Source organism: Musca autumnalis, unplaced genomic scaffold, assembly GCF_047663935.1.
Source record: "Musca autumnalis isolate F117 unplaced genomic scaffold, ASM4766393v1 scaffold_5, whole genome shotgun sequence".
Classification (NCBI taxonomy): Eukaryota; Metazoa; Arthropoda; class Insecta; order Diptera; family Muscidae; genus Musca; species Musca autumnalis.
Genome location: NW_027412088.1, coordinates 29,266,362 through 29,282,290, shown reverse-complemented (window position 1 = coordinate 29,282,290; position 15,929 = coordinate 29,266,362). Strand labels below are relative to the sequence as shown.

At 39.7% G+C, this 15,929-nt stretch overlaps 1 protein-coding gene across 4 annotated transcripts in view; it reads right to left on the bottom strand.

The window, feature by feature from the left end:
• Nucleotides 1–8,472, bottom strand: part of Not1 (CCR4-NOT transcription complex subunit 1) — a 39,591-nt gene extending 31,119 nt beyond the window's left edge. For 2 of the 4 annotated variants that reach the window (XM_073991755.1, XM_073991751.1), the window contains exon 1: nt 6,674–8,447. In XM_073991755.1, the coding sequence (XP_073847856.1) occupies nt 6,674–6,775 (102 nt within the window). In that variant the 5' untranslated portion in view covers nt 6,776–8,447. Of the gene's footprint in view, nt 1–6,673 lie in introns of all 4 variants that reach the window. The other 2 variants (XM_073991752.1, XM_073991754.1) reach the window with 2 other exon arrangements.
• Between the last annotated feature and the right edge of the window lie 7,457 nt (nt 8,473–15,929).

Sequence of the window (15,929 nt, the reverse complement as noted above, 5' to 3'; positions counted from 1 at the left end):
TGTTAAATCCGATTATAAATAAACGTACTATAATATAAACGTACTATAAGTCAGGCTGGGATTCGAACCTGTGACTCCGACAACCAAGTGACACTGTTGCCGGCGTCTTAGCATTCTAAGCCACCACAACTTGTCCAATCCCACGGCAGCGGGTTCTTTCGTACCGGATTGACCCGAAACCATAGTGTTTCGGCCAGCGGTGCCAACCCAACATCAAACCTATGCTACGCCGTAGATTGCTACAACAACAACAACTTATCAAAGATTCCGACGACAAATATTGATGATCAAACAAGTACAAAAGTGTCGGTCGGCTTTGCCGACAGATATATACCCTCAGCCAATATGAAGTGAAACTTTCACATACGGACAGATCGAATGTATTTAAGGTCTCTTCAGAATTTTTGGACATTTGAACAAAAATGTGGATTAGGAATTAACTGCACTAAAACACAAATGTTGAACTTTTGTGGGGGAGGTACCATTAGGGAGGACAGATATGGGCCATTTTAGAAGTTAAACTAAATTTTGACAAAATATAAAGAGATACAAAGTTTGCACCAAAATTGGTTGCCCCATTCAAGTGATATCGTCATAGCATTTTAGTGAAATTTTTAAATATTGGGGAGAAGTACAGGAAGTTGTGGACCGGTATTGCCCAATTAAACTAAGTTTGGATATAATATGGCGAAGACCAAATCGGTTGAACAGTTCGAGAGTTATCGTGCTCTCCGACCGCCACATATGGTGACATAGGGGTAGCGAATGCAAATCGCCTCAACAAAAATCAAAGTGATTCGAGAGCAGGTCTTAAAGTGAACTTAACCGAAATTTTGTGTGGGAGGTACCCGAAGGAGTGTACACATATATTCCATATTCGAACCTGATCTATATCTGGTAGATATATTAGGATGTGCAAAGTATGGATTACATCGATCACTCCCTTCAAGAGATATCGTCCGCACAATTTTTTCGAACATTTTTGAACCTTTGTGGGGGAGGTACCTGAAGTAGTGGACCGATATGGCTTATTTTCGAACTTAAACTATGTTTGGACCGAATCGGCAGATCAGTTCGAGAGTTATCTTGCGCTCCAACCACTGCACACGGTGTCATAGGTGCTTTTTGCATCTTTCGGGTTATTTTCTCAGGAAGTATGGACTTGCCCCTGATGAAACTTGTACCGTCGTATGGGGGGCAGTGAATACAAGTTGCTGCAACAAAAATCAAAGCGATTCGAGAGGAGGTCCTAATCTGAACTTATCCGAAATTTTGTGTGGGAGGTACCCGAAAGAGTGGACCGATTGAGTCCATATTGGACCCTCATCTAAGTCTAATAGAAATTTCACGATGTGCAAAGTATGGATCAAATCAGTTACTTCCTTCAAGTGTTATCGTGCGCACAAAATTTCCGAACATTTTCGAACTTTTGTGGGGGAGGTACCGGAAGGAGTGGACCGATATAGCCCATCTTCGAACTTAAACTAAGTTTGGGCAAAATATTACGAAAGCCAAATTTTGGAATCGGTTGATCCATGGTGCCACCGTGGTGCAATGGTATGCACACCCGCCTTGCACACACAGCGTCGTGGGTTCGATTCCCCGGCCAGGCAACATCAAACACTTTTCAACGGTGGAAAAATACCCCTCAGTAATGTTGGCGACATTTCCTGAGTATTTCAGCCATGTAAAACTTCTCTACAAAAGTGGTGTCTTGGACACGCCGTTCGGACTCGGCGATAAACTGTAGGTCCCATATCATTGACCTAATATGAATCGGGGTGCACTCATTGATATGAGAGAAGTCTCCCTTGTCCCTTATGGGATGTTTGTGGAACAATTATATATATATATATATATATATATATCGGTTGATCCATTCGAGAGTTATCGTGCGCACCAGCCAGCCAGACAGATAGACGGACGGACGTTGCTCAATCGACTCCAAATTGTCTAAAACACATTTCGTCCAAACATACTTGGGGTCTAAAGCCATTATTTCGATGAGGCACATTTTGCCCGTATGAAAGTGTATATACCCTCGTTAGCATAAATGCTGAGGGTATAAAAATCTTCTGATACAGAAGGAATTGTAATAAAGCATTGAAAAAATAGGGTTACCAGCCAAGTCGGACTATAGGAAAGGTTTCGAATTAAATAACTAAAATTAAAATAAATAATTCGAATATACTATTTTCGAATGATTTGTGGTCGAGTAGCTATGATATGCAGGTGGATTCTTTGTAATTATCTTCAAATTGGCCATACAATTTTAAACTGACTTCAATTGTAAAGCAAATAAATAAAATATGGTAGTTTCCAATCTTGGGCTTCGTCCACCCACTAAATTAACATTCTAATATGCCTGATGATCGGTCTAACAACTTGCGAAGCATAGCATAATGGTTGAATGTGTGGGGCTTCGGTGGATTCCTAATTTTTCAATGTACCACCTAGGTCATAGCAGCTCAACTCGAAAGAGAATTAATTCAAACTTAAACGAAATCTATGGACAATTGGCATATACGGAGAATATCATCATTGGATGTAAAAAACTGAAAATTCGTGAAATTATGGTCAGTACCAGCTAAACTGTTGGGAGTTGAACCATGTAAATCTTTGCAAAAATCTTCCAAATAATGTTCTCAGCTATTCTTCAGAATATTCTGAAACTTTAAAATGCTTACTTCATGTTGTTTCAGCGGTATTTTGGGTCATAGCTTTTACAACACGTATTTCAAACACAGTTTACACCAACAGTTTATTCTCGCATTTCGGATTTCACCACATTATCGACATTTTTATTAAATCATCGTTAAAAAATGTACTTATCTACAAATTTGCTTCAGAGGTCAGATGAAGATTCACATAGGTTTCCGAATTATAGACCAGAAAGTCAATATTTAACCATGTTTAGATGGGGCCATAAAATCTAAGCTGGATCTGACACAACAAAACCCAACTAGGGTTTGTTTCGTTTGGGTCTGTACTTTCAAATATCCTCAGCTCAAAATGTATTGCACAGTGTTTTTATACCCTCAGCAATTATGCTAACGAGGGTATATACACTTTTACACCCCACGTATGTTTGGACGAAATGTGTTTCAGACAATTTGGAGTTGATTGTCCGTCCGTCTGGCTGGCTGGAACGCACGATAACTCTCAAACGGATGAACCGATTCGGTTCAAATTTTGGCTTTCGTAATATTTTGCCCAAACTTAGTTTAAGTTTCACGATGGGCTATATCGGTCCTTTCCTTGCCGTACCTCCCCCACAAAAGTTCGAAAATGTTCGGAAAATTTGTGCGCACGATAACTCTTGAAGGGAGTAACCGATTTGGTCCATACTTTTCCCATCGTGAAATGTGTACCAGACCTAGATAAGGTTTCAATATGAACCCAATCGGTCCACTCCTTCGGGTACCTTCCAGACAAAATTTCGGAAAAGTTCAATTTAGGGTCATCTCTCGAATCATTTTGATTTTTGTTTTAGCAACTTGTATTCACTGCCCCCATACGACGGTACAAGTTTCATCAGGGGCAATTCCATACTTCCTGAGAAAATAGCCTGAAAGTTGAAAAACAAACCCTATGACACCACGATTATGGGTGGAAGCGCAATATAACTCTCGAACGGATCTTCCGATTCGATCCAAAATTTGGCCTTAGTAATATTTTTATTTTGTATAAAAATCTTCTGATACAGAAGGAATTGTAATAAAGCATTGAAAAAATAGGGTTACCAGCCAAGTCGGACTATAGGAAAGGTTTCGAATTAAATAACTAAAATTAAAATAAATAATTCGAATATACTATTTTCGAATGATTTGTGGTCGAGTAGCTATGATATGCAGGTGGATTCTTTGTAATTATCTTCAAATTGGCCATACAATTTTAAACTGACTTCAATTGTAAAGCAAATAAATAAAATATGGTAGTTTCCAATCTTGGGCTTCGTCCACCCACTAAATTAACATTCTAATATGCCTGATGATCGGTCTAACAACTTGCGAAGCATAGCATAATGGTTGAATGTGTGGGGCTTCGGTGGATTCCTAATTTTTCAATGTACCACCTAGGTCATAGCAGCTCAACTCGAAAGAGAATTAATTCAAACTTAAACGAAATCTATGGACAATTGGCATATACGGAGAATATCATCATTGGATGTAAAAAACTGAAAATTCGTGAAATTATGGTCAGTACCAGCTAAACTGTTGGGAGTTGAACCATGTAAATCTTTGCAAAAATCTTCCAAATAATGTTCTCAGCTATTCTTCAGAATATTCTGAAACTTTAAAATGCTTACTTCATGTTGTTTCAGCGGTATTTTGGGTCATAGCTTTTACAACACGTATTTCAAACACAGTTTACACCAACAGTTTATTCTCGCATTTCGGATTTCACCACATTATCGACATTTTTATTAAATCATCGTTAAAAAATGTACTTATCTACAAATTTGCTTCAGAGGTCAGATGAAGATTCACATAGGTTTCCGAATTATAGACCAGAAAGTCAATATTTAACCATGTTTAGATGGGGCCATAAAATCTAAGCTGGATCTGACACAACAAAACCCAACTAGGGTTTGTTTCGTTTGGGTCTGTACTTTCAAATATCCTCAGCTCAAAATGTATTGCACAGTGTTTTTATACCCTCAGCAATTATGCTAACGAGGGTATATACACTTTTACACCCCACGTATGTTTGGACGAAATGTGTTTCAGACAATTTGGAGTTGATTGTCCGTCCGTCTGGCTGGCTGGAACGCACGATAACTCTCAAACGGATGAACCGATTCGGTTCAAATTTTGGCTTTCGTAATATTTTGCCCAAACTTAGTTTAAGTTTCACGATGGGCTATATCGGTCCTTTCCTTGCCGTACCTCCCCCACAAAAGTTCGAAAATGTTCGGAAAATTTGTGCGCACGATAACTCTTGAAGGGAGTAACCGATTTGGTCCATACTTTTCCCATCGTGAAATGTGTACCAGACCTAGATAAGGTTTCAATATGAACCCAATCGGTCCACTCCTTCGGGTACCTTCCAGACAAAATTTCGGAAAAGTTCAATTTAGGGTCATCTCTCGAATCATTTTGATTTTTGTTTTAGCAACTTGTATTCACTGCCCCCATACGACGGTACAAGTTTCATCAGGGGCAATTCCATACTTCCTGAGAAAATAGCCTGAAAGTTGAAAAACAAACCCTATGACACCACGATTATGGGTGGAAGCGCAATATAACTCTCGAACGGATCTTCCGATTCGATCCAAAATTTGGCCTTAGTAATATTTTGTCCAAACATAGTTTATGTGCGAAGCCATATCTGTCCACTCCTTCAGGTACCTCCCCCACAAAAGTTCAAAAATGTTCCGAAAAAATGTTCGTACGGTAACTCTTGAAGGGAGTGGCCGAATTGGTCCATACTTTACACATCCTAATATATCTACCAGATATAGATCAGGTTCAAATGTGGACTATATTTGTCGACTTCATCTGGTACCTCCCACACAAAATTTCGGATAAGTTCACTTTAAGACCTAAAATGGAATCACTTTGATTTCTGTTGAAGCAACTGGCATTCGCTGCCTCAATTACGATGGTAAATGTTTTTTCAGGGGCAAGTCCATACATCTTAGGCAAACAGCCCGAAAAGTGGAAAACCCCCCTATGGTACCATATGTAATGGCTGGAGATCCATTCTTCTCCGCAAAACTTTTGATCTTTAATCCTAATCAACATTTTTGTCGGTTCTAACGCCCAACATTTTCAAAACCGCCTAAATACATATGTTTATTGGTAAAATATGGTTTCAATATACACAGGGTATATCTCTGTCGGCAAAGCCGACTGACACTTTTTTAGCTGTTAAACGTATCAAACCACACAGGTCATGCGGGCTACAATGTGAGACTGTTTTCCAATGTTATACAAAAGGTGATCGAACAGAACAAACATTCTTAAACTGGACTTATACAACATAGCCGTGGAGACAAGGAAGTTACCTCTCATATTAGTGGGCGCACCTCGATTTGTTTTAAGACACCACTATTAGATAAGTTTTATGTGGCTGTAATACACAGGATCTGTCACCTACATTGCGCTGAGTGGTATTTTTGCCACCGTTGTTGAAGTGATGTTGTTGACGGGTATCAAACGGGGCCATAAATATGTAATCTGTAATATTGAGTGCTAAATATACTACATTTTCATTTCCTAAAGCTTTACGACTAATAGACGATAGTTTCCTGATAACGCCGATATAATGTGTATATTCTTAAGGTTTTTGTATAGACGTGACCAAATTCTCACAAGAGTTATAGCTTCCAAACTTATCACTGATACGAGAAATACCACTCTATAAGCACACTGATCATGTCAAAGTTACAGGGATACCTTTCAACTATTATCTTTCTCATAAATTGACTGTTTTTCCTATGCAGGTACTGAATTACAAACACGTGATAATACCCCAAAGTAATGTAACGATAAATCAACAACACGGATTCACAACGGATACTCTAAAACAAACAAAAAACATTTAATTACACATGAATTATTGTTTTTGTTTATAACGAAAAAAGTAATAATGGAGGGGAGATGAGTTAATCATCTATGTATGGTTGTTTTGTGTTTCTACTTTTTGTTTGTTACATGTTCGTGCTTACCTTATTTAGATTCTCAGTTGTTTCAGCAAAATTTTTCTTATTTAAATGTTTGACCAAATTACCAATCTGCGTCAGCGTCGATTTCAGATGGTCTAGGTTCATAGCTCTTCCATTCAAGGTGGAACGGCGTTACAGCAGCAGCAGCACTCGAGGTTCAGTTGTGGGCAGGATCTTTGTTTGGAGAATTTTTTTCGATGGAAACCTAAAAAAATCGTTGGATTTTTTAGTTTCACGAAAAAAATTTCACTGGCAAGATCACACACAACAAACACACGACTCAGCGGCGACAGCGCACGAACCGATATAAGGTAGGAAAAAAAAATTAACTAATGAAATCGATCGAGAGCGAAAAATAACAATGAAAACACGCGGTCGGTTGGGGCGGCGGCGGGTGGGGTGTTTATGACACTGAGAAGTACAATACAATAAATACTACCAATACAAGTCGCAACAACAATGTGAGGAAATTTAAGAATGAAAGTGACGTTGTTGTGGTGGAGCTATGATGTCCCATACAGCAGATGAGCTTATTTTTCTAGCTTTGGAGGAGGATATTAAAATGGTTTCCAGCGATTCCAGCTGTATGTTGAAATCACCATCCACAGTTACTGTTGTTGTTGTAGGTCACTTTATTAGTTAACAGTTTTTGGAACGTTGTTGTTATTTCTTTGTTGTATAATTATGAACTGTTTTCAATTTCTGTTTTGTTTTTAGACTCGTCCCAGAGCAAATTGTTTTGTTCGTGTTCAAAGGCAGATTTGACAGACGGGATGCAATTTAGGCGATTTATTTTTTAACAATTTATTTTGTTTTTATGTTCGCCACCAAGAACTGGGGCATGAGTTTGTCCGTATGTATGTTATGTAGGCACCAATTAGAAAAACGCAGAAAGAATGACCCCCTTTTTTGGACGTTTCTCTCTCTCGTTTGTGGTCGGTAGGGGGAGCATCAATGTTTAATTAATAAAAACAAAAAAGTGTGGCAACTTATTGTGATGATGGGGAGACTTAACAACACCATTCATTCATTTGCCCCAAATTGTTTTCCTTAGCGAATTTCACCGGGATCTGGCCCCCTATTGTAGGGGCCAAAGAAGTAATGTTCTTGTCTATTATCTTTACACACAACCGTACAACTCGAACACTGCCAGGATCGCTGTTGCCACAGAAAATGCATATGAATGTTTTTGGAGCGTTTTTCTTTGTTGGGCCTGATGTGGGCCTTTGTGTGCCTAGTCGGCCTGTTTGTTTGGATAAACTTTGTTGTCTGGAGAAACTTCTTTATATTCGCATTTTATCACGTATCAGTTAGCTGTGGGGTATTGGTATTTTATTGTTTCACTTTAATTCGACTGTGCCGCGGTCAATCGGTGGTCCCTCTCTTCTCTTTATTAAAAAATCACTCACACTTGATCCAACCAACCAAGCGACACGACAATGGGTCTATATGGTGGATGGTAGTGCTAGCTGTCAACGTTGTCTTTTTCGAGGTTTCTTTTTCGATTTTCTATCACAAAATATTTTTACATATCCACTTCACTTACGAAATATCTTTTCTTCTTCTTCTCGCAGTGGTTTTCTTTGTTTTGTCCCCTTATTACAAAGTCCTGCCTGCTGTTGTTTGCTTTGTTATTTTGCTTATCAATCGTAGAGAATTGGTTTTTTTATTTCGCGTATTTTGTTGCCTTTTAATTTGTAAAAAAATAATAATAAATTTTTAGTTCGTATTGTTGATTGTTCGTCTCGTTATTGTCTTTTGGTCTTTTTTTATTTCCTCGTTGACTTGTCATTCTGTGGGTTGCCAGGTTGTTGTGAATGATAGTATGTTGCGTTAATGCTACGCTGGGCGTATAGAGTATTAGGCGCTATGCGTTCTGTTAGAGAAATACGTTATAATAAATTTTGAAACTGGGAGCAAGGCATATTTCAATTCAATTTCAATTTATTTTTAATTTTTACCCCCTGTTTTTTGTTTTTAAAGAATAGAAGAGGAGGTTTCTATAGAATAGAAAACCTCCGTTGGAGGTTTCTATAGAATAGAAAACCTCCGTTGGAGGTTTCTATAGAATAGAAAACCTCCGTTGGAGGTTTCTATAGAATAGAAAACCTCCGTTGGAGGTTTCTATAGAATAGAAAACCTCCGTTGGAGGTTTCTATAGAATAGAAAACCTCCGTTGGAGGTTTCTATAGAATAGAAAACCTCCGTTGGAGGTTTCTATAGAATAGAAAACCTCCGTTGGAGGTTTCTATAGAATAGAAGACCTCCGTTGGAGGTTTCTATAGAATAGAAGACCTCCGTTGGAGGTTTCTATAGAACAGAAGACCTCCATTGGAGGTTTCTATAGAATAGAAGACCTCCATTGGAGGTTTCTATAGAATAGAAGACCTCCATTGGAGGTTTCTATAGAATAGAAGACCTCCATTGGAGGTTTCTATAGAATAGAAGACCTCCATTGGAGGTTTCTATAGAATAGAAGACCTCCATTGGAGGTTTCTATAGAATAGAAGACCTCCATTGGAGGTTTCTATAGAATAGAAGACCTCCATTGGAGGTTTCTATAGAATAGAAGACCTCCATTGGAGGTTTCTATAGAATAGAAGACCTCCATTGGAGGTTTCTATAGAATAGAAGACCTCCATTGGAGGTTTCTATAGAATAGAAGACCTCCGTTGGAGGTTTCTATAGAATAGAAGACCTCCGTTGGAGGTCTCTATAGAATAGAAGACCTGCGTTGGAGGTTTCTATAGAATAGAAGACCTCCATTGGAGGTTTCTATAGAACAGAAGACCTCCGTTGGAGGTTTCTATAGAACAGAAGACCTCCGTTGGAGGTTTATATAGAATAGAAGACCTCCATAGCAGGTTTCTATAGAATAGAAGACCTCCATAGCAGGTTTCTATAGAATAGAAGACCTCCATTGGAGGTTTCTATAGAATAGAAGACCTCCATTGGAGGTTTCTATAGAATAGAAGACCTCCATTGGAGGTTTCTATAGAATAGAAGATCTCCGTGGGAGGTTTCTATAAAATAGAAGACCTCCGTTGGAGGTTTCTATAGAATAGAAAACCTCCGTTGGAGGTTTCTATAGAATAAAAGACCTCCGTTGGATGTTTCTATGGAATAGAAGACCTCCGTTGGAGGTTTCTATAGAATAGAAGACATCCTTTGGAGTTTTTGTATAGAATAGAAGACCTCCGTTGGATGTTTCTATAGAATAGAATACCTCAGTTGGAGGTTTCTGTTTCTATAGAATAGAAGACCTCCGTTGGTTTCTATAGAATAGAAGACCTCCATTGGAGGTTTCTATAGAATAGAAGACCTCCATTGGAGGTTTCTATAGAATAGAAGACCTCCATTGGAGGTTTCTATAGAATAGAAGACCTCCATTGGAGGTTTCTATAGAATAGAAGACCTCCATTGGAGGTTTCTATAGAATAGAAGACCTCCATTGGAGGTTTCTATAGAATAGAAGACCTCCATTGGAGGTTTCTATAGAATAGAAGACCTCCATTGGAGGTTTCTATAGAATAGAAGACCTCCATAGGAGGTTTCTATAGAATAGAAGACCTCCATTGGAGGTTTCTATAGAATAGAAGACCTCCGTTGAAGGTTTCTATAGAATAGAAGACCTCCGTTGGGGGTTTCTATAGAATAGAAGACCTCCATTGGAGGTTTCTATAGAATAGAAGACTTCCGTTGGAGGTTTCTATAGAATAGAAGACCTCCGTAGGAGTCTTCTATAGAATGGAAGACCTCCGTTGGAGGTTTCTTTAGAATAGAATACCTCCGTTGGAGGTTTCTATAGAATAGAAGACCTCCGTTGGAGGTTTCTATAGAATAGAAGACCTCCGTTGGAGGTTTCTATAGAATAGAAGACCTCCGTTGGAGGTTTCTATAGAATAGAAGACCTCCGTTGGAGGTTTTTATAGAATAGAAGACCTCCGTTGGAGGTTTCTATAGAATAGAAGACCTCCGTTGGAGGTTTCTATAGAATAGAAGACCTCCGTTGGAGGTTTCTATAGAATAGAAGACCTCCGTTGGAGGTTTCTATAGAATAGAAGACCTCCGTTGGAGGTTTCTATAGAATAGAAGACCTCCGTTGGAGGTTTCTATAGAATAGAAGACCTCCGTTGGAGGTTTCTATAGAATAGAAGACCTCCGTTGGAGGTTTCTATAGAATAGAAGACCTCCGTTGGAGGTTTCTATAGAATAGAAGACCTCCGTTGGAGGTTTCTATAGAATAGAAGACCTCCGTTGGAGGTTTCTATAGAATAGAAGACCTCCGTTGGAGGTTTCTATAGAATAGAAGACCTCCGTTGGAGGTTTCTATAGAATAGAAGACCTCCGTTGGAGGTTTCTATAGAATAGAAGACCTCCGTTGGAGGTTTCTATAGAATAGAAGACCTCCGTTGGAGGTTTCTATAGAATAGAAGACCTCCGTTGGAGGTTTCTATAGAATAGAAGACCTCCGTTGGAGGTTTCTATAGAATAGAAGACCTCCGTTGGAGGTTTCTATAGAATAGAAGACCTCCGTTGGAGGTTTCTATAGAATAGAAGACCTCCGTTGGAGGTTTCTATAGAGTAGAATACCTCCGTTGGAGGTTCTATAGAATAGAAGACCTCCGTTGGAGGTTTCTGTAGAATAGAAGACCTCCGTTGGAGGTTTCTATAGAATAAAAGACCTCCATTGGAGGTTTCTATAGAATAGAAGATCTCCGTTAAGGGTTTCTATAGAATAGAAGACCTCCGTTGGAGGTTTCTATAGAATAGAAGACCTCCGTTGGAGGTTTCTATAGAATAGAAGACCTCCGTTGGAGGTTTCTATAGAATAGAAGACCTCCGTTGGAGGTTTCTATAGAATAGAAGACCTCCGTTGGAGGTTTCTATAGAATAGAAGACCTCCGTTGGAGGTTTCTATAGAATAGAAGACCTCCGTTGGAGGTTTCTATAGAATAGAAGACCTCCGTTGGAGGTTTCTATAGAATAGAAGACCTCCGTTGGAGGTTTCTATAGAATAGAAGACCTCCGTTGGAGGTTTCTATAGAATAGAAGACCTCCGTTGGAGGTTTCTATAGAATAGAAGACCTCCGTTGGAGGTTTCTATAGAATAGAAGACCTCCGTTGGAGGTTTCTATAGAATAGAAGACCTCCGTTGGAGGCTTCTATAGAATAGAAGACCTCCGTTGGAGGTTTCTATAGAATAGCAGACCTCCGTTGGAGGCTTCTATAGAATAGAAGACCTCCGTTGGAGGTTTCTATAGAATAGAAGACCTCCGTTGGAGGTTTCTATAGAATAGAAGACCTCCGTTGAAGGTTTCTATAGAATAGAAGACCTCCGTTGGAGGTTTCTATAGAATAGAAGACCTCCGTTGAAGGTTTCTATAGAATAGAAGACCTCCGTTGGAGGTTTCTATAGAATAGAAGACCTCCGTTGGAGGTTTCTATAGAATAGAAGACCTCCGTTGGAGGTTTCTATAGAATAGAAGACCTCCGTTGGAGGTTTCTATAGAATAGAAGACCTCCGTTGGAGGTTTCTATAGAATAGAAGACCTCCGTTGGAGGTTTCTATAGAATAGAAGACCTCCGTTGGAGGTTTCTATAGAATAGAAGACCTCCGTTGGAGGCTTCTATAGAATAGAAGACCTCCGTTGGAGGTTTCTATAGAATAGAAGACCTCCGTTGGAGGTTTCTATAGAATAGAAGACCTCCGTTGGAGGCTTCTATAGAATAGAAGACCTCCGTTGGAGGTTTCTATAGAATAGAAGACCTCCGTTGGAGGTTTCTATAGAATAGAAGACCTCCGTTGGAGGTTTCTATAGAATAGAAGACCTCCGTTGGAGGTTTCTATAGAATAGAAGACCTCCGTTGGAGGTTTCTATAGAATAGAAGACCTCCGTTGGAGGTTTCTATAGAATAGAAGACCTCCGTTGGAGGTTTCTATAGAATAGAAGACTTCCGTTGGAGGTTTCTATAGAATAGAAGACCTCCGTTGGAGGTTTCTATAGAATAGAAGACCTCCGTTGGAGGTTTCTATAGAATAGAAGACCTCCGTTGGAGGTTTCTATAGAATAGAAGACCTCCGTTGGAGGTTTCTATAGAATAGAAGACCTCCGTTGGAGGTTTCTATAGAATAGAAGACCTCCGTTGGAGGTTTCTATAGAATAGAAGACCTCCGTTGGAGGTTTCTATAGAATAGAAGACCTCCGTTGGAGGTTTCTATAGAATAGAAGACCTCCGTTGGAGGTTTCTATAGAATAGAAGACCTCCGTTGGAGGCTTCTATAGAATAGAAGACCTCCGTTGGAGGTTTCTATAGAATAGCAGACCTCCGTTGGAGGCTTCTATAGAATAGAAGACCTCCGTTGGAGGTTCCTATAGAATAGAAGACCTCCGTTGGAGGTTTCTATAGAATAGAAGACCTCCGTTGAAGGTTTCTATAGAATAGAAGACCTCCGTTGGAGGTTTCTATAGAATAGAAGACCTCCGTTGAAGGTTTCTATAGAATAGAAGACCTCCGTTGGAGGTTTCTATAGAATAGAAGACCTCCGTTGGAGGTTTCTATAGAATAGAAGACCTCCGTTGGAGGTTTCTATAGAATAGAAGACCTCCGTTGGAGGTTTCTATAGAATAGAAGACCTCCGTTGGAGGTTTCTATAGAATAGAAGACCTCCGTTGGAGGTTTCTATAGAATAGAAGACCTCCGTTGGAGGTTTCTGTAGAATAGAAGACCTCCGTTGGAGGTTTCTATGACCTCCGTTGGAGGTTTCTATAGAATAGAAGACCTCCGTTGGAGGTTTCTATAGAATAGAAGACCTCCGTTGGAGGTTTCTATAGAATAGAAGACCTCCGTTGGAGGTTTCTATAGAATAGAAGACCTCCGTTGGAGGTTTCTATAGAATAGAAGACCTCCGTTGGAGGTTTCTATAGAATAGAAGACCTCCGTTGGAGGTTTCTATAGAATAGAAGACCTCCGATGGAGGTTTCTATAGAATAGAAGACCTCCGTTGGAGGTTTCTATAGAATAGAAGACCTCCGTTGGAGGTTTCTATAGAATAGAAGACCTCCGTTGGAGGTTTCTATAGAATAGAAGACCTCCGTTGGAGGTTTCTATAGAATAGAAGACCTCCGTTGGAGGTTTCTATAGAATAGAAGACCTCCGTTGGAGGTTTCTATAGAATAGAAGACCTCCGTTGGAGGTTTCTATAGAATAGAAGACCTCCGTTGGAGGTTTCTATAGAGTAGAATACCTCCGTTGGAGGTTCTATAGAGTAGAATACCTCCGTTGGAGGTTCTATAGAATAGAAGACCTCCGTTGGAGGTTTCTGTAGAATAGAAGACCTCCGTTGGAGGTTTCTATAGAATAGAAGACCTCCGTTGGAGGTTTCTATAGAATAAAAGACCTCCGTTGGAGGTTTCTATAGAATAAAAGACCTCCATTGGAGGTTTCTATAGAATAGAAGATCTCCGTTAAGGGTTTCTATAGGATAGAAGACCTCCGTTGGAGGTTTCTATAGAATAGAAGACCTCCGTTGGAGGTTTCTATAGAATAGAAGACCTCCGTTGGAGGTTGCTATAGAATAGAAGACCTCCGTTGGAGGTTTCTATAGAATAGAAGACCTCCGTTGGAGGTTTCTATAGAATAGAAGACCTCCGTTGGAGGTTTCTATAGAATAGAAGACCTCCGTTGGAGGTTTCTATAGAATAGAAGACTTCCGTTGGAGGTTTCTATAAAACAGAAGACCTCCGTTGGAGGTTTCTATCAAATAGAAGACCTCCGTTGGAGGTTTCTTTAGAATAGAAGATCTCCGTTGGAGGCTTCTATAGAATAGAAGACCTCCACTGGAGGTTTCTATAGGATAGAAGACCTCCGTTGGAGGTTTCTATAGAATAGAAGACCTCCGTTGGAGGTTTCTATAGAATAGAAGACCTCCGTTGGAGGTTGCTATAGAATAGAAGACCTCCGTTGGAGGTTTCTATAGAATAGAAGACCTCCGTTGGACGTTTCTATAGAATAGAAGACCTCCGTTGGAGGTTCCTATAGAATAAAAGACCTCCGTTATAGGTTTCTATAGAATAGAAGACCTCCGTTGAAGGTTTCTATAGAATAGAAAACCTCCGTTGGAGGTTTCTATAGAAGAGAAGACCTCCGTTGGAGGTTTCTATAGAATAGAAGACCTCCGTTGGAGGTTTCTATAGAATAGAAGACCTCCGTTGGAGGTTTCTATAGAATAGAAGACCTCCGTTGGAGGTTTCTATAGAATAGAAGACCTCCGTTGGAGGTTTCTATAGAATAGAAGACCTCCGTTGGAGGTTTCTATTGAACAGAAGACCTCCGTTAGAGGTTTCTATAGAATAGAAGACCTCCGTTAGAGGTTTCTATAGAATAGAAGACCTCCGTTGGAGGCTTCTATAGAATAGAAGACCTCCGTTGGAGGTTTCTATTGAACAGAAGACCTCCGTTGGAGGTTTTTATAGAATAGAAGACCTCCGTTGGAGATTTCTATAGAATAGAAGACCTCCGTTGGAGGTTTCTATAGAATAGAAGACCTCCGTTGGAGGTTTCTATAGAATAGAAGACTTCCGTTGTAGGTTTCTATAGAATAGAAGACCTCCGTTGGAGGTTTCTATAGAATAGAAGACTTCCGTTGGAGGTTTCTATAGAATAGAAGACCTCCGTTGGAGGTTTCTATAGAATAGAAGACCTCCGTTGGAGGTTTCTATAAAATAGAAGACCTCCGTTCGAGGTTTCTATAGAATAGAAGACCTCAGTTCGAGGTTTCTACAGAATAGAAGACCTCCGTTGGAAGGTTCTATAGAAAAGAAGACCACCGTTGGAGGTTTCTATAGAATAGAAGACCTCCGTTGGAGGTTTCTATAGAATAGAAGACCTCCGTTGAAGGTTTCTATAGAATAGAAGACCTCCGTTGGAGGTTTCTATAGAATAGAAGACCTCCGTTGGAGGTTTCTATAGAATAGAAGGCCTCCGCTGGAGGTTTCTATAGAATAGAAGACCTCCGCTGGAGGTTTCTATAGAATAGAAGACCTCCGTTGGAGGTTTCTATAGAATAGAAGGCCTCCGCTGGAGGTTTCTATAGAATAGAAGACCTCCGCTGGAGGTTTCTATAGAATAGAAGACCTCCATTGGAGGTTTCTATAGAATAGAAGACCTCCGTTGGAGGTTTTTTATAGAATATACGACCTCCGTTGGAGACTTCTATAGAATAGAAGACCTCCATTGGAGGTTTCTATAGAATAGA